Here is a 22,565-nt window from a genome sequence, read left to right as displayed (position 1 = left end):
CCGCTGTCGTAGCCCCTGGCCTCCAGCCTGGCTTGGTGGAGCCAGAGCATAAACGCAGGCCTGCTCTGAGGGGCTGGAAGATGGGATTTGGCATCAGGGGGGGTTGGCATGGTGGACCGGCAGACCCGGGTGATAGGAGGTACCATGGAGGTCCCACCTGGCAGTGGGAGAACGTTCCGCTGGCATGTGTAAAGGCATACACACACACACACCACTACAAAACACCCACCCAAACATGCACTGGATATGCTGTTGTGGTCTGTGTAGCTGTAAGAACGAATTGTGTTGTCGTTTCACGAGATAGTCCACTTCATGACAGCACCCGTACACACACACACACGTACACACACACATACTGACACACACACATATATACACAAACACGTACTGACACACACACACACACACATATATACAAATACACGTACTGACACACATACACGCGCTCACACACGCACATACAAAACAGACCACACAGTCTCTCAAACAGATCTTGTCTGTCTGAAGTATATACTTTTGAGCAGTTAGTTACATCTTCAGACTAGTGGCTAACTTTAGTTAGGTGGTGGGTGGGAGGAATTCCTTTCCACAGTACACTGCACCAACACGCACACACACACACACACACACACTCGCACTCGCACACACACACTTACAAGCTTACAGATATGCGACACGGTTTAAACCTCCCCACCCCTCTGCTCAGGACAGCCGGTGTGGTCTCTTTGGTGTGTGTGTGTGCGCGCGAGTGTGTGTCCTGATCCCGGCATGGCTCATGTTTCCTGGAGCACACTCTCAGTGCGGAGCTTGGAGCGACAGGCACCGGTGAGACCCTCACGGTTCTGTTCTTCCAGAGGAGTAAGGGGCTACATGGAAGGGTTCTAGCCCAGAGAGAGACACTCCGCTGGGCCCCGCGACCATGGTTCTTCCCTCCCCTCTGAGCGCAAGCAGGGAAAACACACGGAATATCTCTTTATGCAGACACATGGCTGGATATCTGCAATTAACTCAGCTTTGAGAGAGAGAGACAAGAGAACAGAAAAGAATAGAGTGGTGGAGTGGGTGTAGAGAGAGAGAGGAGAAAAGGATAGCCTGTTTTGAAAGTGCTTGAGTGTGTAGAGAGGAGAAAAGGATAGCCTGTTTTGAAAGTGCTTGAGTGTGTAGAGAGAGGAGAAAAGGATAGCCTCTTTTGAAAGTGCTTGAGTGTGTAGAGAGGAGAAAAGGATATTTTTCGAGTATTTGACTGTGTAAAGAGAGAGAGAGAGGAGAAAGGGATAGCCTGTTTGCGAGTGTGTTATCAGGAAGTCTGAGAAGACTGGATATAACCGGGCAGCGTTGGCCAGTGGTGGGGGTGTCGGTCTGGTGGAGCTGTTCCACTCTGGCCTTGTCGTCAGCCAGCAAGCAAGCCGGGCCAGCCAGCCAGGCCAGTGGAGCATCGTCCTAGTGCTTGGACCGCCACCCTGTCAGTAGCCTTGTCAGTTGTGCCTTCCCTGGCTCTGTCTGGAGGGGGGGTCTGTGTGTCGGTCCCCCCCATGATGATCAAGGAGTCCAGCCTGAGGGGGGACCCTGACCTGAGGGGGGAGCTGGCCTTCCTGGCCCGGGGGTGTGACTTTGTGCTACCCTCACGCTTTAAGAAGAGGCTCAAGTCCTTTCAGCAGCAGCAGGTCAGTCGGTGGAACCGAGGCGAGGTTCTGAAAACAAACACACACGCGCACACACATCGGCGCATGCGACGCGTACATGCACATGCTCACATTCACAGACATACGCCGATGCTAGGAACACGCGCGCGCATATGCCTGAACGCACACACTCTCACTCACACACACACACATGTCATAAACACACAAATTGCACATAGCAACGTAGGACAGACACAGCACACATATACAGTACACACCTAGACACACAAACACACACATGCCCGGCAAGACAAACTATTCTGAGCCAGATACCAGAGGGTTATTAATAGGGTAAGGGTTTCAGGAATAGAGTGATAGAATGAACGCTGCGAAGAGGAGAGAGGAGGGGGGGGGGCTGGGTTGGTGGGTGGGGTTCAGCTGTCCTACTCAATACACACTGTTTAGTATAGAATCTAGAGTGGACAAACACCCAAACACATACACTCACACCCACACACATACACTCACATCCACCAGCAAACACACACTCACACACCTTCATGAGTGCTTTGATGCTGAGGTGGATGTGCAGTGATGTCCTGGGAAGTACTGAGAGTCAGGATCTGGTTTCCTAGGTCACACTGAGTTCTTACGTGTAGTCACGTCTCTGTGTGTGTTATCTGAATGTTCCACCACCATGTTCCATCAGCTAAAGTCATGTTGACTAGCTAGGTGTTGATTAAATGACCAGGGACACACAGACCAGTTCAGTCAGGAAATGATCGTTCCAGATGTTCACATAATGTTTTAAGACACTTTTTGTTTTTTACTTTTCTGCTTTCTAATGAAATTGACAGTATGAGAGTGACAGGAAAGAGAGAGAGAGAGAGAGAGAGAGAGAGAGAGAGAGAGAGAGAGAGAGAGAGAGAGAGAGAAAGAGAGAAAGAGAGAGAGAGAGAGAGAGAGAGAGAGAGAGAGAGAGAGAGAGAGAGAGAGAGAGAGAGAGAGAGAGAGAGAGAGAGAGAGAGAGAGAGAGAGAGAGAGAGAAGAGAGAGAGAGAGAGAGAGACGAGAGGAGAGAGAGGAGAGGAGAGAGAGAGAGAGAGAGAGAGAGAGAGAGAGAGAGAGAGAGAGAGGAGAGCTCGAGAGAGCGAGGACGGCATGCCCCTGCAGCCAATGTCCAGGCCAGGCTAGTGCTACACAAGCAAATCTGTAAGAACTAGTATAGTAAGAATTTGTGGTTTTCGATGAAAGCGGTTTTATAAGAGCAAAAAGCTCACTCATACTTTTCAATAGCAGAGCTCATTTAGAACCCATGTTCAGTTCTCTTTTTTTTAATCCTGAATTAAAATTCAAAAAAGCCCAGTTGAGACAGTCCAGCCCTGTCATGTAGATCTGGCCCGCAACCCAAAATGCACTCCCTGGCTGCCATCTCGCTAGAATGGGAGCACCCTGTTAGCTGGCTGGCTTGGACCGTGGTCTCCTGCATATACTTGTAAAGTTCACACACACATACACACACCACACACACTTACTGCCTTTTAATGATACAGGTCAGTGAGGTAGTATTGAGTTGTTATTTCTATCTTTTTTAGATCCATCCACATTTCAGCCTCCATGGGTCTGTGAGGGGCTGGGCTCCTGCTGCTCATCTGTGGGTGTGGACTTTGTATACCACCTGGGGTCACCAGAGATGAGGTTCTTACTTGGGGTCACCAGGGATGAGGTTCTTACCTGGGGTCACCAGGGATGAGAGTCTTACCTGGGGTCACCAGGGATGAGGTTCTTACCTGGGGTCACCAGGGATGAGAGTCTTACCTGGGGTCACCAGGGATGAGAGTCTTACCTGGGGTCACCAGGGATGAGGTTCTTACCTGGGGTCACCATGGATGAGGTTCTTACCTGGGGTCACCAGGGATGAGGGTCTTACCTGGGGTCACCAGGGATGAGGGTCTTACCTGGGGTCACCAGGGATGAGGGTATTACCTGGGGTCACCAGGGATGAGGGTATTACCTGCGGTCACCAGGGATGAGGTTCTTACCTGGGGTCACCAGGGATGAGGTTCTTACCTGGGGTCACCAGGGATGAGGTTCTTACTTGGGGTCACCAGGGATGAGGTTCTTACCTGGGGTCACCAGGGATGAGGTTCTTACCTGGGGTCACCAGGGATGAGGTTCTTACCTGGGGTCACCAGGGATGAGGGTCTTACCTGGGGTCACCAGGGATGAGGTTGGTACCTGGGGTCCCAGGGATGAGGTTCTTACCTGGGGTCACCAGGGATGAGAGTCTTACCTGGGGTCACCAGGGATGAGGTTCTTACCTGGGGTCACCAGGGATGAGAGTCTTACCTGGGGTCACCAGGGATGAGGGTCTTACCTGGGGTCACCAGGGATGAGGTTCTTACTTGGGGTCACTAGTGATTGGGTTGTTAATAGTGATGGGGTTTTTACCGGTGATGGGGTTGTTAATAGTGATGGGGTTGTTATCGGTGATGGGGTTGTTAATAGTGATGGGGTTGTTACCGGTGATGGGGTTGTTAATAGTGATGAGGTTGTTACCGGTGATGGGGTTGGATGTCCTGAAGCACAGCTCTAGAGGAGATGCTGGCCAGTGGGATCCTCTGAGAGTTCAGATCGGTCGAGTCATGAGGACTGAGGCTGGACATGAAGCAGGAAGTAGGGCTGCGGCTGGGGAATAAGGGTAAACTCATGAGTCATGGACTTCTCCAACTCACAAACCACTACTGGGAAATCTCACTCCACCTCCTCTCCTCCTCCCAGGTCCAGTGTAAGACAGAGAAGAAACCAGGCACCCCCCCTCCGGCCCCCACCCCAGCCCCCTCTACCCCCGTCCCCCGCTCACCCAGCCCCCCCCCTGCTCCAGTGGTGGTGACTCCCCCTCCTCCCTCCGTCAACATTCCGAGGTTCTACTATCCCCGGGGGCTGCCTGGCCCTGCCCCCAACCACGACGTCGCCATAGCGTCCGTAGAGGCGGCCTTCAGCGAGTTTGAGGAGGAGAAAGCTGACATCTATGAGATGGGCAAGATTGCCAAGGTGGGAAACACATTGAGTTACCATACACACACACACCCACACGTGCATAATGCCCACACACACCCACACATGTACATAATGCACACACACACCCACACATGTGCATAATGCCCACACACACACCCCCACAGATATTTTTCAGTATATTGTTGAAAGAATTGTAGCTCTGATCAGATTATAGGTTTAGATAATTTGTTATAAATTTAGAGCAGGACCACAGGACTCCAACGGACCTATTCCTGTACTTGTTATAAATGGCAATAAATGTAAACTACAGTACACACACATACGCACACACACGCATATGCACACACATACCCACGTCCGTGCGCACACACGGAATTGCAAAAACACACACACAAACTGTCTGGACCGGGTGTGTGTTGTCTGGTCTGAGGGAGGACATTCTCTGTGGACGAGGTGTGCCTCTGCCTGTCTGAGAGTGTGTTTTCAGGGTTTGTGATTTTCTGCACAGGCATGCGGGTGTCCTCTCTACTGGAAGGCCCCCATGTTTAACGGCGCAGGCGGAGAGAGGACAGGATTTGTCTCGGTCCACTCCTTCATCGCCACCTGGAGAAAGTAAGGCACTCCTCAGCCTCACCTCGCCAATCGATTTCATTTATGTCATTCTGAACATGACACGAGAGAATATGTACTCTGGACCATCAATGCACTATGTAGAAAATGAATAATAAACATGAGAGAACATGAGAGAACAAAATATGTACTCAGGACCAGCAACGCACTATGCAGAAAATGAATAATAAGCAAACCTACAATAACACAATAATATTTAACAGCAACAAGTTTAAAAGCAGTGCATCATATTAGCATATTACACCAGAACATATGTAACCAGAGCAACATTATGACAAAGCAGCACAGCACAGTGAGGTAAGAGGTATACATATAAACATATAAATATATATATAAGGAGAGAGCAGAGTCTATCCAAGTCAATGATTGACTTGGATAGACTTGTTTTAGACTTGACTTGTTTTCGTGGCTGTGAGGTGAGATGGCTTTGCCATGACACCAGTGTGCTGACTGCGCTCTTCTCTGTGGGCAGGTTGTTGCACAGTTGCTATGATGACTCGTCTAAGTTCATCTCCCTGCTGGCCAAGCCAAGCTGCAGCTACCTGGACCAGGAAGACTTCATCCCTCTACTGCAGGTAAGGGGCGAGGCTTGGAGGGAGCGGTCGACCAAGCAGTCGTCCAATAGAAGATTTTACTTTAGGTCCTTTTAAAAAAAGGACCTGTCAGTTCAATAATGCTTTATTGAATCTTTCTCTTTTTTCTCTCTCACCCGCTCTCGTCCTCTCTCTTTGTATCCCCTCACCCTTTCTTTCTCCCCTCCTCTTTCCCCCCCCCCCTTACAGGACATAGTGGACACCCACCCAGGGCTTACGTTTTTAAAAGACGCTCCAGAGTTCCATTCTCGCTACATTACCACGGTAGGTGCCCAACCCCCTCCCAGAGCCCCACCCCCTCCCAGAGCCCCTCCCCTCGGTGACAAGCTCTCTGCATGTGCCTGCAAGCATGTGTGTGATGGTCATTTGTCACTGTGCCTTTGAGCGGAACTTATTGGACTGTACTTCAAATGTATCTCACAGCAGAACACACTCTTGCAACCCGGGGTAACTTTAGCTACTTTGTGTGTGTGTGTGTGTGGGGGGGGGGGGGGGGGGGGACAGCTGCAACACATGTAGCACCAGATGAAGGGCTTGTTGAGATAGAATGTGAGGCTGGGGCTAGGGAAGAGGCTGGGGGGAGGTAAGGGTGAGGCTGGGGCTAGGGGCTAGGGCTGCAGCTTGGGGTAGGCCTAGGCAGGGGGCTGTAGCAGGGGCTTGAGCAGGACTGCCCAGTTTAATGGTGATGAGTCAGCCTACTATGATATCACGGAAAGGTTGATGCCCCCTACTGCTCACAACCCCCAGAACCTGCTCATGCCCATATTTAGATACTTCCTCTGCCATGACCGGCTACTGTCCATTTGTAGATGCCTCGTACCAGGAATAAGTGTTCATTCCTGTAGAATAATCCAGAAGGTTCTGGAACAGAGAGGTCACATGTTTCCTGGAAGCTCTATGTTTCTAAGTATCAATATTTTCTGTTGAAAGCCCTTTAAATAGTGTGCTGCCTTCCTATAAATAGACTGTTTGTATTCTAGGACAATGCAAGGACATATAGGATATACTGTATATAGTCTGCCAGAAAAATATTTTGCGTTTTAGGCCATTACATGATCATTGGTATTTTTCATTGTCTTTGGTAGCATTACCAAGCTAGCAGTGCGTTAGCTCCATCATTAGGAACTTTCCAAGCATACCAACACTCCATGATGTGTCGTTATGGTAGGTTTCCATTAGCAACATAATGCTTAGTAAGTATGTGGAGCTCTGGAGTGACACCTCCTCTGTGTTCCACGGTTGCCTAGGTGATCCAGCGGATATTTTACACAGTAAACCGATCGTGGACGGGACGCATCACCATGACGGAGCTCCGGAGGAGCAACTTCCTGCAGGTACACTCCCAACTTCCTGTCACCGTTCCAGACAGGAAGCTGTATTTGATATCACTCTGGTAGTGGAATGTGGCATCGTTATGTTCTCAACAAGGATTAAATTGTAATGTAGCACCGGAATGTTTACCTAACAACTGTCTCTCTCTTTCTCACACTCTTTCTTTCTCTCTTTCTCTCTCTTTCCCTCCCCCTCTCTCTCACACTTTCTCTCTCCCTTTCTCTCTCTCTTTCCCTCCCCCTCTCTCACACTTTCTCTCTCCCTTTCTCTCTCTCTTTCCCTCCCCCTCTCACACTTTCTCTCTCCCTTTCTCTCTCTCTTTCCCTCCCCGTCTCTCACACTTTCTCTCTCCCTTTCTCTCTCTCTTTCCCTCCCCCTCTCTCACACTTTCTCTCTCCCTTTTTCTCTCTCTTTGCCTCCCCCTCTCTCTCCCTCCTCTGTCTCAGACTCTAGCCTTGCTGGAAGAGGAGGATGACATTAACCAGATAACAGATTATTTCTCCTATGAGCATTTCTATGTCATCTACTGTAAATTCTGGGAGCTCGACACCGACCATGACCTCTACATCGACCCTAAAGACCTGGCTCGCTACAATGACCACGGTGAGACTACACAGACAGGCAGACAAGCAGACAGGCAGACAGGCAGGCAGGCAGGCATGAGACCCAACCAGGTCCCTGCAGACAGGCAGACAGACAGGGAGGCAGACAGAGACAGATGGCCAACTTGACAGCCAGCCAGAGGGACACACAGCCAGACAAAAAGTCAGTCAGTCAATGTGTTCAAAAACAATTTTTTTAACCTATTTTATTGTCGCTGACAGCTTCCTCCAACAGAATCATTGAGAGGTTGTTCTCAGGAGCAGTCACAAGGTAAGAAAACACACACATTGACCAACAACACACACTCACACACACCCAGGCCTAACCATGTGAATGCTCTCTGTGTTCTCCAGGGGCAGTTCTGTCCAGAGAGAAGGCAGGATGAGCTATGCTGAGTTTGTGTGGTTCCTCATCTCTGAAGAGGACAAGAAAAACCCCACCAGGTAACACTTAAATATGTCACCAGGTAACCCAGATCGTCCCTTAAATATTTCACCAGCTAACCCAGATCGTCCCTTAAATATGTCCCCAGCTAACCCAGATCATCCCTTAAATATTTCACCAGCTAACCCAGATAATCCCTTAAATATGTCCCCAGCTAACCCAGATCGTCCCTTAAATATGTCCCCAGCTAACCCAGATCGTCCCTTAAATATGTCACCAGCTAACCCAGATCGTCCCTTAAATATGTCCCCAGCTAACCCAGATCGTCCCTTAAATATGTCACTAGCTAACCCAGATCATGCCCTTAATATGTCATCAGCTAACCCCGATTAACTCTTTAATATGTCAGATCATCCTCTTAATATGTCACCAGGTAACCCCGATCATCCCCTTACTATGTCACCAGCTAACCCCGATTATCTTTTTAATATGTCAGATCATCCCTTTAATATGTCACCAAGAAACCCTGATTATCTCTTTAATGTCAGATCATCCCTTTAATATGTCACCAAGTAATCCAGATTATCCCCTTAATATGTCACCAGGTAACCCCGATCATCCCCTTAATATGTCACCAGGTAACCCAGATTATCCCCTTAATATGTCACCAGGTAACTCAGATTATCCCCTTTAATATGTCAGATCATCCCTGTGATATGTTACCATGTGACCCAGATCACCCTTTTAATATATCACCCCACCATGACTCTTCACATGACTGGCTACCCAGTGAGCCCACACCTGTTGCCTGTCCCTTCCCAGTGTAGAGTACTGGTTCCGCTGCATGGACGTGGACGGGGACGGGGTTCTGTCCATGTTTGAGCTGGAGTATTTCTACGAGGAGCAGTGTGACAGGATGGAGGGGATGGGCATCGAACCCCTGCCCTTCCAGGACCTGCTCTGTCAGATGCTGGACCTAGTCAAACCTGAGAGCCAAGGTCAGCCTCTCTCCGTCTTGTTGTTTGTTTGTCTTCTCTCTGTCTCTCACTCTTTCTCTCCGTCTCGCTCCTCCTTCTCTCACTCGTTCTCCATCTCGCTCTCTGTTTTTCTCTCCCCCTCTCTCTCCCTCGTCACTCTCACTCTTTCCCTCCATCTCCCGTCATCTTCATCTCTCTCACTCCATCTCAAATTTCCGAGTTTCTCTCCATCTCTCCTCTCTTTCTCCGTCTCTCTCTCTCTCCGTCTCTCTCTGTATGTACACCTCTAACTTCCATTTCCCTCCATCTCAGTCCTTCTCTTCATCTTGTCAGTGATGTGGTCCTGTCTCTTCATTCTGCCATGTCTTTGCCTCTCTGTGACAGCGTGTGTGTGTGTGTGTGTGTGTGTGTGTGTGTGTGTGTTTGTGTGTGTTTGTTCGTTTGCAGGGATGATCACCCTGAGGGATTTGAAGCGGTGTCGGATGGGTCACATTTTCTTTGACACGTTCTTCAACCTAGAGAAGTACCTGGACCACGAACAAAGAGACCCCTTCGCTGTGCAAAAGGTCTGAGGACACCACCATCACTTTACGACCTGAATCATACCGTTGTTGCTCTTGAACACTGACGTTTGTGTGTGTGCGCATGTTTGTTTGTGTGTGCCCGTGTATTTGTATGTATGTGTGTGTGTGTGTGTGTGTGTGTGTGGGGGAGGGTTTATGTGTGTGTGTGTGTGTGTGTGTCGCAGGACATAGAGAGTGAAGGTCCAGAGCCGTCAGACTGGGATAAATATGCATCAGAAGAGTATGAGATCCTGGTGGCAGAGGAGACGGCCAATGAGCAGCTGCAGGACGGGTATGACACACACACACATGCATGGGTACACACATAGTAACATACACACACACATGCATGCATAGGTACACACATAGTAATATACACACACACACATGCATGGGTACACATATAGTAACATACATACACACATACACACGCATGGGTACACACATAGTAACATACGCACATGGACACACATGCACACAGACACACACTTATTTGCACATAAGATTCAGGTGCTTAAACACACACACAAAAGGCGCAGACTAAAATGTACAAACACCGGCACACACATAATAACGTAGGAACGCACACATACTAACACAGTCAAGCATGGACAAACACATTCTAACACAAAGGAACACACACATACGAACACTCACTTGCATTTACACACACACATGCGCACACAAGCTTGTGCATGCACAAACGCTGACAAACACACACCCCACACAGCAGCAGATACAACTCAGACGGTGTGTGTTTGTGTTCCCAGGTCGTTTGATGAGGACTATGAGTCGGACGATCTTCCTGTTCCTGGGGACATTGGGAATAAGATGGATAAACTGGTCTTATCTGACCTGTCAGCTTGATCTCTCTTGGCCACCCGGTCGCCGTGGAAACATAGAGCGAAGAATGGAGGGGAGGGGAGAGAGGGACAGCGTGAAGGATGGACAGACTGAGAGAAGGATGGAGAGACGGAGGGTTGGATTTTGGAAGCTGCTTCGCAGACTTGTTTCTTCTCAGAACAGACTGACTTAGAAGTGTGTGAGTGTGTGTGTGAGTGAGTGAGTGCGTGTATGAAGCAGAACTGCTTGGTGTTATAGAGAGAGAGAGAGAGAGAGAGAGAGAGAGAGAGAGAGAGAGAGAGAGAGAGGGAGTGAGGAAGAGAGGGAGAGAGGGAGAGAGAGACTACTGTTACAGACAGGAGACAAGTTTAACATTACTGTAAGATGTTGATGCAACTGACAATCAGCTATTTGACAATCCGTCACCACTCAAGAACATGGCTGTCCTAACTGATATGATAGACAGACAGACATGCATTTCAAGCCTACTGTACACTACACTCATATATTCAGATTAAGTGTAAAGGACTATATGTCGCTGTCTCTTACAGTGACTGAGTACGAGGGTTGCCTGACTGCGTGGCTCTACCATGTGGTCACTGACAATACTGCAGGTTTCCCCAGTCACCCACCTGTACAATATGGAGACTAGACTCTGGTGTTCAGTGTCAAGGGGAAAAAATGACGAGGGCGTTCTCGGAACAGGTCTGTTCTATTCTTAGCATCTCATTGTCAGTGTTCTATTTTTGAAAGCCCTTGGAGCTTTCGAGAGAACGTTCCGGGATCCATTCATCCATTTTCAAGACGTTTCTTCTCTCACGGTAGATTGTACATAGACGGAGGTATCGTACTCTCTGGTAGAGTATACGCATATCTCTGTAGACACTTTACTTTAGATGTGCTTATGACTGTGTTTTAATAGCTGGAAGAGGAAGTGCATGTTTTAGTCTTAGTTAACTGTGGTACCTGGGTCGTTTAAGAGGTCTGGAAAAAACGACATTTAATATCAGCCCCTTACCAGGAAGGACTACTTCAGTTTGATTTAAATGAACTTTCTTTCAAATCTACACTCCATATAAAAAAATGTGATGGATACTCCACTCTGTCAAGCTCACACATACACACACTCCTCTAGAATACTGTTGACTCTACTGTAAGACCGTAATCAAAGAAGATATGTGTGTGTATACTGCAGAGATGAGTGTGTGTTTACTTGTAGATCCTTGGTAGGTGTATAGGTCAAGGAGTGTGTTGTGCCTAACTATCTGACTGAATCTGTTCATAGAACATTGTTTCCATGGAGACAGTGTTCCCAGAGCTGTTGCGTGTGTTTTTGGTTCTCTTTGGCCACACACACACGCACACCAACACACAAACACACACACGCACAAGGGTCATAGTGGCCCTGAAGTGGCTGCTTAGCCCTGTGCTTTAGCCATTGTAAATGTGCCCATGTATTTAACTCTGGTTGGCTAAAATGTCACTGTAAATGTTAAGTTTTCTCCTATGTGATGCTTTGTATTGATGTGCCACTGTGTGGCTTGTAGGACGTTAAATTATGAAATGTGTGTTTGTGTGTGTGTGTGAGGTGTAAAATGATTATGTCATCGGAGGGGTGGTGTGGGGGGCTTTCTAAAGGACTGTAGAGCCCCCCCCCCCGATTTGACAATCAGCTGTCAATCACTGGGACATTGAGAAAATGGAATCAAGACCCAAGAATTATCCTTTCCTGCTGTAGATTCACACACCCTTACACACTCACACACACACACACACACACACACACTGGGAAGAGAGTCATACTGATGGATTCTAAAGAAGAACCGCAAACTTGAGACGTTTTCAAATCTGTGACTTGTCCCTGTGTCGTTTTTGGCTCTATGCAAAGACTGCTGTGCTGACAGGCACTGGGGCAGGGAGAGAAGCCAAGATGGAGTTGCCTGCAAAAAGCTTCTGGAAGGACTTTTAGCTAATTCCTCAGTGTCCGTCTTTGAGGACTTTTAATTTGTAATTCTCTCTGTTTAGAGGACTTTTAATTTGTGTTTTCTTCAACTTATGTACTTCCTCCTTGGAGACTTGAGTAGATTCAGACGAGTTCAGACCAGATGGTTCTTGTGTTGGCATGGTTTTACTTTTTTTCGTTCTCTTTTTCTTTCCTTCTTCCCGTCTTTTTTTCTTTTTCTCTCTTTTTTTCTTCACTTCTGTCCTTTCTAACTTTCTTTCTTTCTTAACTTTGATCTTTTTCTTGATTCTTCTGAAACTGAGTTCAAATAAAGACGTTTAAAAATTGTTCCTTGGTCAGAGAAAGTTTTTATGGTTTTGTTTGTGTTTTTCCCTCACTCACTCACTCACTCACTCACTCACTCACTCACTCACTCACACACACACACAAACATGCCACACACACACACACACAAACATGCCACACACACAGACACCCTCTTCAGCTCCTCCTTGAGTGCATAGATACTGAGTTTTTGTGTACTCAGGAGCAGTTGCCCAGGTTCCCATGTCTTGGCTACCCTTATTAATGGTACACAGTCTGCATTCTTACACACACTGACTGCTCTCTCATCCTCACACACTCTCACTCGCTCAAGCACACACATATTCACACAAACCCAAACAAACACACTTTTCACTGCTCTCTCCCATCTTGTATCTCTGGATGGCTGTCTCCATGCGTGGCTTTCAGGTATAGACACCTATTGGTGTAAGTGGGTGTGCCATGGCAGGGTGGAGGACTGTAGGGGCCACTATGATGGCTGTCGGACTGCTCAGCATTCTCTGTGGAGTCCTGGCCTTCTTCCCTGCTGGGTCCTATCACCCCTGGTTCATCAGCTGGGATGCCCAGATCGCTGCCCCGGTCTGGACAGGAGCTCTGGTAAGTATCTGTCTGGAAAGTGTCTGTGTGGAAGGTGTCTGTGGTAGGTGTCTGTGTTGTAGGTGTCTGGTAGGTGTCTGTGTTGTAGGTGTCTGTGTGGAAGGTGTCTGTGTGGTAGGTGTCTGTGTGGAAGGTGTCTGTGGTATGTGTCTGTGTGGAAGGTGTCTGTGTGGAAGGTGTCTGTGTGGAAGGTGTCTTTGTGGAAGGTGTCTGTGGTAGGTGTCTGTGGTAGGTGTCTGTGTTGTAGGTGTCTGGTAGGTGTCTGTGTTGTAGGTGTCTGTGTGGAAGGTGTCTGTGTGGTATGTGTCTGTGTGGAAGCTGTCTGTGTGGTATGTGTCTGTGTGGAAGCTGTCTGTGTGGTATGTGTTTGTGTGGTATGTGTCTGTGTGGAAGGTGTCTGTGTGGAAGGTGTATGTGTGGAAGCTGTCTGTGTGGAAGGTGTCTGTGTGGTAGGTGTCTGTGTGGTATGTGTCTGTGTGGTAGGTGTCTGTGTGGTATGTGTCTGTGTGGTAGGTGTCTGTGTGGTAGGTGTCTGTGTGGTAGGTGTCTGTGTGGTATGTGTCTGTGTGGAAGCTGTCTGTGTGGTATGTGTCTGTGTGGTATGTGTCTGTGTGGAAGGTGTCTGTGTTGTAGGTGTCTGGTAGGTGTCTGTGTTGTAGGTGTCTGTGTGGTAGTTGTCTGGTAGGTGTTTGTGTGGAAGGTGTCTGTGGTAGGTGTCTGTGTGGTAGGTGTCTGTGTGGAAGGTGTCTGTGTGGAAGGTGTCTGTGTGGTATGTGTCTGTGTGGTAGGTGTCTGTGTGGTAGGTGTCTGTGTGGAAGGTGTCTGTGTTGTAGGTGTCTGTGTGGAAGGTGTCTGTGTGGAAGGTGTCTGTGTTGTAGGTGTCTGGTAGGTGTCTGTGTTGTAGGTGTCTGTGTGGAAGGTGTCTGTGGTAGGTGTCTGGTAGGTGTCTGTGTTGTAGGTGTCTGTGTGGAAGGTGTCTGTGGTAGGTGTCTGTGTGGAAGGTGTCTGTGTGGTATGTGTCTGTGTGGAAGGTGTCTGTGGTAGGTGTCTGTGGTAGGTGTCTGTGTTGTAGGTGTCTGGTAGGTGTCTGTGTTGTAGGTGTCTGTGTGGAAGGTGTCTGTGTGGTAGGTGTCTGTGTGGAAGGTGTCTGTGTGGAAGGTGTCTGTGTGGAAGGTGTCTGTGTGGAAGGTGTCTGTGGTAGGTGTCTGTGTGGTAGGTGTCTGTGTGGAAGGTGTCTGTGTTGTAGGTGTATGTGTGGAAGCTGTCTGTGTGGAAGGTGTCTGTGTGGTAGGTGTCTGTGTGGTATGTGTCTGTGTGGTAGGTGTCTGTGTGGTATGTGTCTGTGTGGTAGGTGTCTGTGTGGTAGGTGTCTGTGTGGTAGGTGTCTGTGTGGTATGTGTCTGTGTGGAAGCTGTCTGTGTGGTATGTGTCTGTGTGGTATGTGTCTGTGTGGTAGGTGTCTGTGTGGTAGGTGTCTGTGTGGTAGGTGTCTGTGTGGTAGGTGTCTGTGTGGTAGGTGTCTCTTCAATACATATCTCACTCGTAGATGTTTATCTAGTTGAAATCTCTGGTTGTAGATGTGTATCTAGTTTAAATCTGTGGTAGGTATCTTTTCTCTGGTAGATATTGATTCGGCATCCTTTTGACAGGTGGCTTATGAGGGCACAGGGACACACAGGGAGGAACTTAATGCAGTACGTTCCATTTTGAGAACATCCCAAGTTAGTGTCATCCATGACTCCCCAAAAAGAATCTTGCTTTATTATTATTTAAATTATATTTGTTGTGTGTGTGTTACAAGCTTTGCTGTGTTTATTGTTGTGATCTGGATTGAGATGGATAGATCAGATAGAAGTCACCCTGATGCATGATAGACAGGGAAAACTGAGTTTGTTCCAAGGGATGTTTCTGATGGATTGTACAGATGTCCGACTAGCTCCTGTGTGTTGTTATCCAGGCCACAATAACAGGAGCCAGTGTTGTCATGGCGAACAGAGACCAAAACAGGAAGTCTTTGGTGAGTCAGAAACCCAGGTAATCAATGGATTTGATTAATCTAAAACGGTTTTAACCAAGCAGCCCTGAGCTAAAGATTATCAACCATGCTAATGAAGTCTGTATGGTAAGGAGATAACGGTTGGGCGATGGGAGTAGTTTTCCATGCCTCGGGCATAGGAAGAATGTTGAACATACCACAGACACCATAGACATGAGAGATGCATTACATAACATACACCTTTTCCTTGTGCAACTGCTAACTTGATGCCCCAATTATCATGTGAGGTGTTTGGTGCTTTTGCCGCCCCTGTGTGACAGTTGCAGGTAACTGCACTGTGTGTCATGTCCTCTCTCTCCTGTCTTGCTAGTGGGAGGTGGTCTACGTCTTTTCCATCCTGACCTCTGTGACCTGTCTGTTGATGTTTGCCGTTGCCACGGCAGCGGTGTTGACCGGACCACTGTGTTATTACTCGTACCTTGGGGCGGTGGGGATCGGGTACCTCTCCCACGCCGTCCGGTATCCATACCCCTACCGAGCCGGGCCGGGGCTGTGTCTGGACCCCCTTGGAGCAGAATGGTACCACCTGGTCTTACACACCATGGACCTGCTTACCAGCACCACCGTCTTCATCCTCTCCCTCGGCATCGTCGTCATCCTTACCACACGCCTGCTGCACTCAGGGCATGTGAACGTGAGAGGGTGAAACCTCAACGCTCCAACCACACACACGCAGACACAGCATCAACCTGGGACCAGAGTCCTCGCGCCAGACATATATCTGGGTTATGGACACCAAGCTTGAGAAAGGCCCGCATTAGATATGAGGAGGTTAGTAGAAGGTTATGTCTATCTGTTTCTCTGCATGGAGGTCACCTCATTTTTTTCCCCACTGGAATGCAGGAATGCAATGCCATGGAATGAGAAAAATGGTATGTACCCTCCCAACCCCCCCCATCCCTCCTTTTATCCCAGGGATACTCGATGCCAAGTAAGGTCTGTGCTATAAACCAGAGGTCTCTTCAAGGCCTTCTGCATGAGATCCACATCGTTGTCGTGTTAGATCGACAGCTCACAGACTCCACTCTTCCCATTCTGGGGTTGAGATTAGAGCTTGCGGCGGCATTCGCGGCTTGCTGCCTGTCCATTGTGCTACCAGATCCACAGACGAGGTCGTTTGCCATCCGGATCTTATCCTTGACTTCAGTCCCACCCCTGAATCACACACATTCCACTCCCATGAGGCACACGCCCACTCTGAAGTGATGTCATGTGGTGTGATGTCATCACTGGATCTCCGTTCACTGTGGCTCAGACGGAACACATGACAGGCCGAGGCTGGGGAGAGGCTGGAAAAGAGGCTGAGTCAATTCTAGAGGGGGTTGAGAGAGGCTGGAGAGGTTGTTAGGGGAGGCTGAGAGGGGTGGCTAGGGGAGTTTGAGAGCGTCTAGACGGAGGCTAAAGGGGAGGCTGAGGGAGGTGGAGGGTAATAGAGGCTAAGAGAGGGTCTGGGGCCAGATATTGGCTGTGCAGGCTGAGAACTGAGAAACTCTTCCATTTCAGATTACATCTCCAGCTACAGCAAGGCTCTGACAGGACTGCTGTCTGGCAAACTCACTGGAACTAATGCAGGTTATCAAATATGGACTCTCTCTCAACACACATGCACACACACACACAGTTTCCCTTGTATACACTGACGTGTACTGGCAGAAGTTGACAGCACTGGAAAGACTTTATACACACACATACACACACCACCAGATAAGAATCTGATCCCTTGTAATTCAATGTTTTACACACAGCTTGGTTTTGGAAATGATTTATTCATAAATCAATAAATACATTGAATCACGAATAATGACTATATGTAAAAAATAATAAACCAATAACATCAATATCCAGATTTTGGTCCAGGCCCGCCCGGGGGCCGGAAACGCTGCCCCCTCCTCCCCCAGTTCCTGTGCACTAAATTTTAACAAATATTTTTTAGACTGCTACACATGTAATACATCATTGGAAAGCTACGATTCTTGTGCTTGTACTTTTGGAAACCCTTTCAAGATCAAGTCGCAACAGCGAGTATTACCAACGTCTTTGTCTAGTCACAAATATGTAAACAAAGCAAAAGCAAACTATTCTACTCACCCTAAGAGGTTCAGCCTGGTCCAGGTATGCAAAAAATCCCAACAAAAATGGACTGGGCACATTCCCAAAGGTCCAAACTATCTAACCATGTCGAGTAGTTTGTCCAAAACAATTAATTATATCCACACATAGCCACGTTCTTGTTGCTTCATTCTGCCTTCGGCAATTTCATTTTTGCAGTCTCTCACGCACTATCGCTCATTGAAAGAGATTTATTCAAATATTTACGATTGGAGAGTGTCAAGATGGCCGCTACACTCTGACATTTCGATTGACACCTTGTTTGAACCAATAGGAGCTTCCTTGCCCTGGTGACAGCCTTCTAAAGGCAACTAGGTCTGTGCGTCCTGCACCCCCCCCCCCCACACACACACACACACACCCTCGTTCTAAACAAATTTCTCAAGCTGGCTTTGACTGGCTCTGAAATTATCTTGTTAGCCTTGTAGCAAAGGAAATGCTGCAAATGCTAATACCCAACATGATAGGTATCTGTGGAGCCTTCAAAATAAAAGTCCACGTGCCATATGGATGACAGAAGCAGTGTTCTTTGTGCGTCAATCCTGGGAATCAGATAAAGCACTCCAATGTGTTCATGCTTCAGTTTTGGTGTTTCAGCAATACTAATGGAGGATTCAGCTATTATATATGAGAGTTCTAAGTACCACCTTTCATTAGAGATAACAATTATGAAAAATAATACCTTTTTATCCTAAGTATTTGACCTTGGTTACTAAGGCTCCTTTTGGAGTCTCCAAAAGGCCCTTTTATAAAACGCCTGGATGTACTCTTATAAAAACGTGTGTCAAATATGAATATATTGTGGTATTATATTTGACTTTTAAACATCCCCCAAGTGATATTTTCAGAAGTGAGAGTGCATGGTCTCATAAAGGGATTTTGGATATGATTGTCTATCTTCAAATGAGACATAATGACAAAAATAGAGACAGGTGGAGTGAGAGACAGAGGGACAGAACAAGTGAGTGAGAGACAGGCAGAGAGGAGAGAGAGGAAGGCATGTCTGTTCTCGTCTCTGGCAGCTCAGGGTTGACTTCTTTGAACTCTTGATGAGCAGAACTCCATCCTTAGATCCACTAAAGGAAGTGCCTTTGACACACACACACACACACACACACACATACACACACAGACAGACAGACAGACACACACACACACACACACACACACACACACACACAAACGTATGCACACACACACTCACAAACATATGCACACACACATACATCAATAGTGTCTACAGAACATGGTACATTGTACTTTGCTTCCCAAACACGCATAGGCAAACACACACACAAGTAGCAAGCAAGACGCAAGTAACAGACAAGAGACTGGAGCCCAGGAGCAGATGAGGAAGGGGCCCTGGCTGTCTTCCACCACTGCCAGTGTTGGTACTTCCCCAAGTCACTACAACAGGAGTGTGGAGCAGCCTACTCCCAAGACCTCCACAGCATAGGAATGTGTGCATGTGTATGTGTGTGTTTGGGGGGTATGTGTGTATGTTTGTGTATGCGTGGGTATGTGCATGTGTATGTGTGTGTGTGTGTATGTGGGTGTGTTCGTTCAAGCTTGAGGGCACAGAGTTTGCCACCCACTTGCTCTGGGGTATCAATCCCTGACCTGGACAAATGATTAAAAGGTGTTTTTCCAAAATCTTTCGCAACACAAACCAAAGACACCATGACATAAGAGATTCCTGTCCACCAATCAGCACAATCTCTGGGTCCTGATACAAGTCTCCGACATCTGTCCTGCAGGAACGAGCTAGGGTTCAAACACCCACAACCCCCTAATCAAGGGAAGCAATTACTAATAACCCCCTCAAAAACAGTTTAGAGATAACCATTTAGGAAACGAAAAAAAAGTAAAGAGAAATGTAGGCATTTTCTGTTTAGCGAAGAGTGATGTTGGCTTTGTTGTGCACGCAGGACTTTGATCGTCTGTTCTCGTTCTGGTTTGACAACATCTGCTCCAGAAAATACACACAAACAATCAGCGAGGTACAATTCCTCTCCGACTGTGAACTGTTATGACATGTTCATTAATTATGGACACACTTACACCTCACCTGACATAATTCTTTGGGATCATGGTAAGATATCTGAGGGCTTGTATTGTGGATCGCCAGTGCTTGTAAAAAAGAAGGCTTACATGTGGGCTAAATGGACTCCATTTATATAGCGTTTTTTTATGTACCATCCCGGCACCCAAAATGCTTTTCCTTTACAAAGGAAACTAAACCAAAGTGTAACACATTCACGTGACTCATTACAAAAATGTACTCTGCATTAAATATCCATACATAATACACTTCTGTATGGCGCCTTTTACCAAGAGACGCCACTGCGCTGTTTAGGGCCACTGTAAAAGGGGCGGGCTTTAATTTCCCATGTGCGTCGCACTTTGATTGACATGGCGGAATCTCCGATAGAACGCGCTGCGTCGCGCCAGTAGACAGCGGATCGCCAAAACCCGACCCTGGAAAAAAAGCAGAGCCACGTCTGTTTGAAGATTATTTTATTGCAGCGAGGTGAGTTCTATAACACTTTTTGCTATTGTAATACACCGAAACAATGATATGAATAGATGATCGTACTAAAGTTGCTTTTGAAAAGTTTTATAAGTGTATGAGTTTGGAGGCAGAGCTGACGCCGGCAGTCTGGGCTCTTTGGCCAGCGTTGAGGAAAAAGGAAACTGCTCGAGGGGGGTGAATCGAAACTTTTGGGTAGTTCTTTATGTCGGGTTTAAATATACACCCAATAGGCTGCTGAACCCTGTCGATAAGTTTAATAGGGCCAACGTTTCATTGTGGCCGTGTTGAAAGTGTCGGTTGGTACTTTTCACTTTGCTTTGTGGGCGATTTCTCTTCTTTGCTAAAGAATGTGTTTTTTTGTCTCCGAAGACTTTCAGATGAAGTGAGTGCGCAACAGATGAAACGCTTTCCGTTTTCCCGTTAAGGAAACACAAAAACAGCATTCATAATATGCCATGGGCGTTTTGGAAATATTGATATAATTTATAGTTATTCAAAACTAAGCCATTTGCTGATATAACGTCAGGGGGAAAACTTGGAGCGGATGATGCTTCGATTTGACAGGAGTTAGGAAAAGATGGATTATCAACGTAAGCTTTTTATTGCAAGAAATCACAATTATAAATGTTATGGTGTTCGACTGCTAGGACCTTTTCTCAGACTTATTGTATAGTTTTAACGGAGCAGATATGGCCCTCGAGAGCAGGAGAAGTCTTAACTCCAGCATATCCTAGCATTCCAGCCAGTCTGTCTGCATCTCTCTCTCTCTCTCTCTCTCTCTCTCTCTCTCTCTCTCTCTCTCTCTCTCTCTCTCTCTCTCTCTCTCTCTCTCTCTCTCTCTCTCTCTCTCTCTCTCTCTCTCTCTCTCTCACCAAACTCAGAAACGACTACGTGTCTGTTTCTGCAGGAGACAGATCTGTCTCCCTCTCTCTGCCCCCTCTACCTCTCCTACTCTCTCGCTTTCTCTTGTGTTGACGTGGAAATAAAACTGTTACGGTAACAACAAATCGATTAGGATTTGACGCCGATCGAACGTTTTCTTTAAAAGTAGAAGTCTCTGTTGTCAGGGAATCACTACGCTCCTTTTAGCACTTTGTGGGTCCAGTATCAATGCAGTGAGAAGGTTTTGGAATCGCATTCTTACCGCAGGCCGTATGTGGCCGTTATCAGCCCTATGCTCTCAAGATGCTGACGGCTTTAGCTGCCGTCGCCATGGTTCAGGACCTAGAGGCCACATTGGAGAAATAAAGAGAGGGCCTCCACCACACACACACACACGCGCGCGCAAACACACAGACACAAACACACACACACACACATACACTGAAGAGTGAGAAATCCGATCCCAAATAGATGACGTCAGATGACATTCCTTTGCTGGAAAGCTGACGTGCCCTCCCACTTTTCTCTTGAACGCTGGTATCTGAAGACGTTTCTGTTTCTCGGGGTCTCTATACCCAACCTTTTGTTTTAAGGTGTGCTGTGTGTCTCGTGTATAATTTATAGAAACGTTTAGGGAATATAAAGTCTGTTTCCCCAAATACAGACAAATCTCAGAACAGTAAACTCAAACCCAATGCAGAACTTTGACGGGCATACCTGTTAATTCGATCTGTTTGGTGGTGTCCAATTAATCTGCTACTTGTCTCTGAAACTGTGACATTCCATTGTAACATCTGGAACCATCTGCAGAAACATACACACATATTTCATATCTTATTCCACCTTTATGACCATGCAGGTAAATTAAGAACATATTCTTCCTTACATGAATAGCCTGGCAAGAAACAAAAAGCCTGGATGGAAGTCCAAAACAAAGACAACAATAGCCGCTGCACATCCCCAGCAGACAGGTGGAAGCCCACACCTGCACCAGCATATCACAATAAGAAGAAAGAAACACAACCTGGAGCAAACTCAGACAGTCAGGACGACACGACGCTATGCAACAACACAACAACATGACCATAACTCAGCGACAAAACAACCCAACACGATACGACAACAACACAAAGTTAACACAATAACGCAATGCGACAAAGACGTGACAGTCAGCAACACAATGACGCGACATCAACAACATACATGCAGCACAATACACACTAACAAGCATGTTATGTGAAACAACAAACAACGTGAAGCAATTGTCAAGGAGTATCAGAGATTGTGTCACAATCACACACACACTGATTTGAAAGTGTCCTGGGAGTGGCAGACCAGAGTGGCAGGTCTAAGGTCAGATGTTAAGGCTGGCCAAGTGAGTGGTGTCATCTGTAAACTGATCCAGGATCAGTGATGTCACCCAAAAGCCACACCAGGCTTGCTGCTGCTGGCATATGCAGCGGAGTGATATTGCTGTACCTGTGACCTGTGTGTGTGTTCAAACTGCTTTAGATTCTATAAAGTACACTCACAC

At 47.3% G+C, this 22,565-nt stretch overlaps 3 protein-coding genes across 5 annotated transcripts in view; all 3 read left to right on the top strand.

Moving 5' to 3' along the window:
* Positions 1-12,857, top strand: part of ppp2r3a (protein phosphatase 2, regulatory subunit B'', alpha) — a 43,832-nt gene extending 30,975 nt beyond the window's left edge. For 2 of the 3 annotated variants that reach the window (XM_067242530.1, XM_067242532.1), the window contains exons 3-14: positions 4,403-4,675; positions 5,151-5,254; positions 5,745-5,847; positions 6,055-6,129; positions 7,113-7,199; positions 7,644-7,800; positions 8,022-8,070; positions 8,154-8,243; positions 9,007-9,182; positions 9,609-9,727; positions 9,910-10,016; positions 10,495-12,857. In XM_067242530.1, the coding sequence (XP_067098631.1) occupies positions 4,403-4,675; positions 5,151-5,254; positions 5,745-5,847; positions 6,055-6,129; positions 7,113-7,199; positions 7,644-7,800; positions 8,022-8,070; positions 8,154-8,243; positions 9,007-9,182; positions 9,609-9,727; positions 9,910-10,016; positions 10,495-10,591 (1,437 nt within the window). In that variant the 3' untranslated portion in view covers positions 10,592-12,857. Of the gene's footprint in view, positions 1-1,068; positions 1,665-4,402; positions 4,676-5,150; positions 5,255-5,744; positions 5,848-6,054; positions 6,130-7,112; positions 7,200-7,643; positions 7,801-8,021; positions 8,071-8,153; positions 8,244-9,006; positions 9,183-9,608; positions 9,728-9,909; positions 10,017-10,494 lie in introns of all 3 variants that reach the window. The other variant, XM_067242533.1, reaches the window with a different exon arrangement.
* A 438-nt stretch (positions 12,858-13,295) lies between these two features.
* On the top strand, positions 13,296-16,153 carry LOC136948633 (transmembrane protein 212-like). The gene is made up of 3 exons (XM_067242534.1): positions 13,296-13,451; positions 15,409-15,468; positions 15,818-16,153. The coding sequence occupies exons 1-3, from the start codon at positions 13,296-13,298 to the stop codon at positions 16,151-16,153; spliced, it is 552 nt and encodes a 183-aa protein (XP_067098635.1).
* Positions 16,154-20,083: 3,930 nt separating this feature from the next.
* The window catches only part of fndc3ba (fibronectin type III domain containing 3Ba), a 58,236-nt gene continuing 55,754 nt past the window's right edge, over positions 20,084-22,565 (top strand). The window contains exon 1 of the mRNA XM_067242535.1: positions 20,084-20,146. The gene's annotated coding sequence lies outside the window, so the exon portion shown is untranslated. The remainder of the gene's footprint in view (positions 20,147-22,565) is intronic.

This window comes from Osmerus mordax, chromosome 9 (genome assembly GCF_038355195.1).
Source record: "Osmerus mordax isolate fOsmMor3 chromosome 9, fOsmMor3.pri, whole genome shotgun sequence".
In the NCBI taxonomy this organism is placed as follows: domain Eukaryota; kingdom Metazoa; phylum Chordata; class Actinopteri; order Osmeriformes; family Osmeridae; genus Osmerus; species Osmerus mordax.
This window is presented reverse-complemented; position numbering and strand designations above follow the sequence as displayed.

What these genes read in the sequence shown, in the direction of transcription:
- LOC136948633 (XM_067242534.1), top strand. Translation starts at nt 13,296, where the DNA reads ATGGCAGGGTGGAGGACTGTAGGGGCCACTATGATGGCTGTCGGACTG. An exon ending in CGGTCTGGACAGGAGCTCTG is followed by an intron (nt 13,452 to 15,408) that starts GTAAGTATCTGT and finishes GTTGTTATCCAG; the next exon opens with GCCACAATAACAGGAGCCAG. An exon ending in ACCAAAACAGGAAGTCTTTG is followed by an intron (nt 15,469 to 15,817) that starts GTGAGTCAGAAA and finishes CTGTCTTGCTAG; the next exon opens with TGGGAGGTGGTCTACGTCTT.